Genomic DNA, 5,000 nt, shown 5'->3' with positions numbered 1-5,000 from the left:
ATGAGATAGAGGCAGAGAGAGAAGGAGAGAGAGAGAGAGAGAGAGAGAGAGAGAGAGAGAGAGAGAGAGAGAGAGAGAGAGAGAGAGAGAGAGAGAGAGAGAGAGAGAGAGAGAGAGAGAGAGAAACAAAGAGAGGGAGAAAGAAAGAGAGAGAGACAGAGAGGGGGAGGGAGAGAGAGAGTGACAGACAGACAGATGGAGACAGACACAGACAGACTGTAAAAGAGAAACGCAGATAGACAGACTTCCAAAGAGAGACGGAGACAGAATGAGAGAGAGACACAGAGAGAGACATTGAGATACACAGAGACAGAAAGGCAGAGGGAGATAGATAGAGAGAGAAAGAGAGAGAGAGAGAGGGAGAGAGAGAGAGAGAGAGAGAGAGAGAGAGAGAAAGAGAGAGAGAGAGAGAGAGAGAGAGAGAGAGAGAAAGACAGAAAGAGATAAAGAGGTCCATAGCCGTTGACGACCCTGGGGGGATTTTTTCCTTCATTTCTTCAACTGACGTATCTTATATCCAGAGTTATCAATATAAACGCGAGGATTAGTTAGACAGATCCTACGATGGTTACAACTTGAATAAAGAAGACAAAAAAGATATTAAATAAAAAAGTCTGAAAGAGAGGGTGGGGGGGGGAGACGAAGAAATAGGAGAGAGAGAGAGAGAGAGAGAGAGAGAGAGAGAGAGAGAGAGAGAGAGAGAGAGAGAGAGAGAGAGAGAGAGAGAGAATGAGAGAGAATAAGAGAGAGAGAGAGAGAAAGAGAAGGAGAGAGAGAGAGAGAGAGAGAGAGAGAGAGAGAGAGAGAGAGAGAGAGAGAGAGAGAGAGAAAGAGAGAGAGAAAGAGAGAGAAAGAGAAAAGGAAAGAGGATAAGTAAAAGAGAGAGAGAATAATAAAGAGAAAGAGAGAGAGAGAGACAGAGAGAAAGAGACAGAGAGAAAGAGACAGAGACAAAGAGATCCACAGCTGAGAACGCCCCTTTCCCCACAGGTGCCGCGCAAGAACACCTTCACCTACCCTCCTGTGCGCCACCCGGACGGCCTGGAAACGACAATCACGGAGTTGAGGCTGCAATTGCGAGACCACCACTTCTCACGTGGCCTCATCAACCTCCGCTGCACCGCCACCGTCGAGGCGCTCTACACACGCACCGACCAGGACTTCCTGCAGGTGGAGGACAGCACGCAGAAGCCCTTGGTGCTGGAGAGGAAGGACTCGCAGATAAGCGGTGAGGGAGGAGGATTTTTGCAAGCTATTCTCGATCTCTTTCTTTCTTTCTTTCTTTTCTCTCTTTCTTTCTTTCTCTCTTTCTTTCTTTCTCTCTTTTTCTGTTCTCTGCTCTCTTTCTCTCTCTCTCTTCTCTGCTCTCTCTCTCTCTTTCGCTCTCTTTCTCTCTTCTCTGCTCTCTCTCTATCTCTCTTTCTCTCTCTCTTTCTCTATCTATCTTTCTATCTATCTATCTATCTTTCTATCTATCTATCTTTCTATCTATCTATCTTTCTATCTATCTATCTATCTATCTATCTATCTATCTATCTATCTATCTATCTATCTATCTATCTATCTATCTATCTATCTATCTATCTATCTTATTATTATTATCATTATTATTATTATCATTAATATGATTATCATTATTATCATAATTATTATTATTATTAGCATTATTATTGTTATTATTATCACCATCATTATCATTATTATTATCATTATTATTATTGCTATTATTATTATTATTATTATTAAATTATTATTATTATTATTATTAGCAGTATTATCATCATTATTATTACTATCACGATTATTATTATTATTATTATTACTATCACTATTATCATCATCATTATTATTATTATTATTATCATTACTACTATCGTCATCATCATCATTATTATCATCATCATTATTGTTATCAAAATAATCATTGTTATGATTTTTATCATTATCATTATAATCATTATTGATTAGTATCATTATCATTCTTATCATTATTATCATTATCATTATCTTTATCATACTATGAGAATTATCATCTCATCTCATGTTTTATCATTTTCATCATTATCATTATTATTCATATTACTATCAATGCAGTTATCATTATTATCATTATCAATGTTATCATTATCATCATTATCCTACAAATAATAATGATAATAAATAATCACAATAAGTATATTACAAATCAAGACAATATTAACAGGATCTGTTAAGAAATTTATCTAGTTCATCACAACAACCACAGTCTCGCCATGTTAAGAAATCTGATCAAATGCCATTCCGGAATAGAACGTCAATCATTTGATAAATTAAATCCATTCTGAAGTCACCCACACAACCCAGAGAGCCCCGACAGAGTGGATGTTGTAATATCTGCGACTAATGAGCTTTATCACGTTCATACAGACTGTGGCTGATGAATTTTCTTCTCTTTTTCTCCTTCGCTTTTGGAAGATGTTAGATAATGAAAAATAAATAAAATAAATATTTGCAGTTCATGCGTTGCGAAATGACTCTCACGGCCTCCTTCCTCTCTTGCCAACAGTGAATAGCTCTCCGACCTCCGGCGCTCCCCCCAGCCTGCTCCTCCTGCTTCTGCTGGTCGCGGCGTTGGCGGCGTTGCATCACTGAGCCGCGGGACCGCCCTTCAACGGCGCCGAAGCCGGTGGTGCCCGGAAGGAGGAAGGGCAGCGCCAGGCCCCGGAGGACGCTTCGAGCGAGGCGGCACCGGTCCCCTTGTCATCAGGGTGGTGATGCCTCCCCGCCAGCAGGAGGAGGAGGAGGAGGAGGACTCTAGCCTCTCACTCAGCAGGACTGGCTTCCTCCAGACCCCCATCGCGCCCACGGGGACATCGAGGAAGTCCTTCGGGGAAAGCGCAGTTGCCACAGACGCCTGGCGACGGCGCGGCGGTGGGCGCTAAGGCGACACAGGAAGACCTCCGACGGCGTTCTCGAAGGGCTCTTGGATACTGTGTATCCTGCTTCTTCTTCGTAACGATGTTGATTAATTACTTAAGTTGTGATGTGGGGAAAGGAGGACAAGGGGCGCGAAGGAGTGTCGTGTCGATGTGCGGGATTAAAGTTTTGTACAGCAGAGTAGTGGGCTGACTGTTTCGTTATCATGGCAACTGAATGCACTTTTTATTGCTTCCCTGTGTGCTTTTGTGTAGAGGTGTACATTCATGTAAACGCCCGCTCGCGTGTGAGTGTGTTTGAGTGTGTGTGTGTGTGTTTGTGTGTGTGTGTGCGTGTGTGTGTGTGCGTTTACGTGTGTGTTTGTGTTTGTGTGACTATGTGTGTATGTGTGTGCATATGCTTGTTTGTGTGAATACATAAATATATTACACAAACACACATACATACACACAATCATATATATATATATATATATATATATATATATATATATATATATATATATATATATATATTATATATTATATATATATATATATATATAATATATATATATATATATATATATATATATATATATATATATATATATATATATATATATATATTAATATATATATATATATATATAGTATATGACTTGCAATATGTATATATATATATATATATATATATATATATATATATATATATATATATATATATATATATACATATATATATATTATATATATATATATAAATATAATATATATCATATATGTATATATATATATATATATATATATATATATATATATATATATGTGTGTGTGTGTGTGTGTGTGTGTGTGTGTGTGTGGTGTGTGTGTGTGTGTGTGTGTGTATGTGTGTTATGTGTATATATATATATATATCTATATATATGTATATATATATATATATATATATATATATATATGTGTGTGTGTGTATATATATATATGTATATATATATATATATATATATATATATATATATATATATATATATATATATATGCATGAATATATAAAAATATATATGTGTACACACACACTCACACATACTTATACTTTTATATGAATATATATGTATCAATATGTGTGTGTGTTTGTGTGTGTGTGTGTGTGTTTGTGTGTGTGTGTGTGTGTGTGTGCATTTTTTTCTTCTAGTACGGATGAAAGGCAGACGAACTGTAATCAAAGTTTATATACTAAAGACAGGAATCGCGTTTGACTTCACGTCCCATAAGCTTGCTCTGCTTTCGTATATATTCTTTAAACCCAAAAGACGTAGAGGAATTATGCTAAGTTTCCAATAGTTATATAAAACGAAACCTGAATCTTTGTGTCAAATATATACTTAGAATGTCCAAAAAGCGTTTGAATTTATGAGATATTAATCAAGAGGGAAAATTAAAGGACACTCTTTAGTGTTTTTTTTTTTTATTTCTAGTAATCTAAAAATGTAGCTACATTGTGGTCCTACGTAAACCTAGTAGACGCAATATCACAGTTCTTTTTTCTAAACTTTCCATTGCATCGAATAAGGAAGAAAATTAGCGTAGAGTCACTCAAGTCTTCTGGTTCTCGGTGAGGATTATGGGCCAGATGACGTCACGCAACAGTCGTCGGCCAAGCATTGAGGTTGTTACTTGTGCGTAAGTCATAGAGTTCGAGGGTGAGAAATATGACAACCTGAGCATCCGTTTGACCCTTTTTTCGAGCAGGAATTTTACGAGACGACCAGAGCCACGACCTGTGATAACGACCTGTGCGGTGGCGAGCAGATGCCGCTCGCGTGACTCGCCCTCAACACGTTGCCCGCGATCCGGTGGTGTGGACCCGCTTATTTTTGATATTCATGTTCATAATAATTATAGACAGTGATAGCGGTGTAGATAGCGACCTCCACTGAAGAGTCTCCTCGTGGAGTCCCACGAACTCTGGGTCTTCTTGACCCGACATCATTTTGGCTTCCCAGGTCATTTCCTCTGACATTACACATTGAATGACATCTGAAATCACGTCCTTCTCGCCATTTATTCCCGAAACTGCATCAACGAATCCAATCTGTCGAGCAG

At 37.9% G+C, this 5,000-nt stretch overlaps 1 protein-coding gene across 1 annotated transcript in view; it reads left to right on the top strand.

The window, feature by feature from the left end:
- Positions 1-3,244, top strand: part of LOC122258889 (uncharacterized) — an 85,738-nt gene extending 82,494 nt beyond the window's left edge. Inside the window, exons 4-5 of the mRNA XM_086540373.1 lie at positions 991-1,228; positions 2,546-3,244. Coding sequence (XP_086396499.1) covers positions 991-1,228; positions 2,546-2,631 — 324 coding nt within the window. The 3' untranslated portion in view covers positions 2,632-3,244. The remainder of the gene's footprint in view (positions 1-990; positions 1,229-2,545) is intronic.
- Positions 3,245-5,000: the final 1,756 nt, after the last annotated feature.

This window comes from Penaeus japonicus, unplaced genomic scaffold (genome assembly GCF_977035675.1).
Source record: "Penaeus japonicus unplaced genomic scaffold, GWHDUDI00000001_assembly GWHDUDI00000010, whole genome shotgun sequence".
Classification (NCBI taxonomy): domain Eukaryota; kingdom Metazoa; phylum Arthropoda; class Malacostraca; order Decapoda; family Penaeidae; genus Penaeus; species Penaeus japonicus.
The sequence above is the reverse complement of the archived record's forward strand: the minus strand, read 5'-3'. Positions and strand labels throughout refer to the sequence as shown.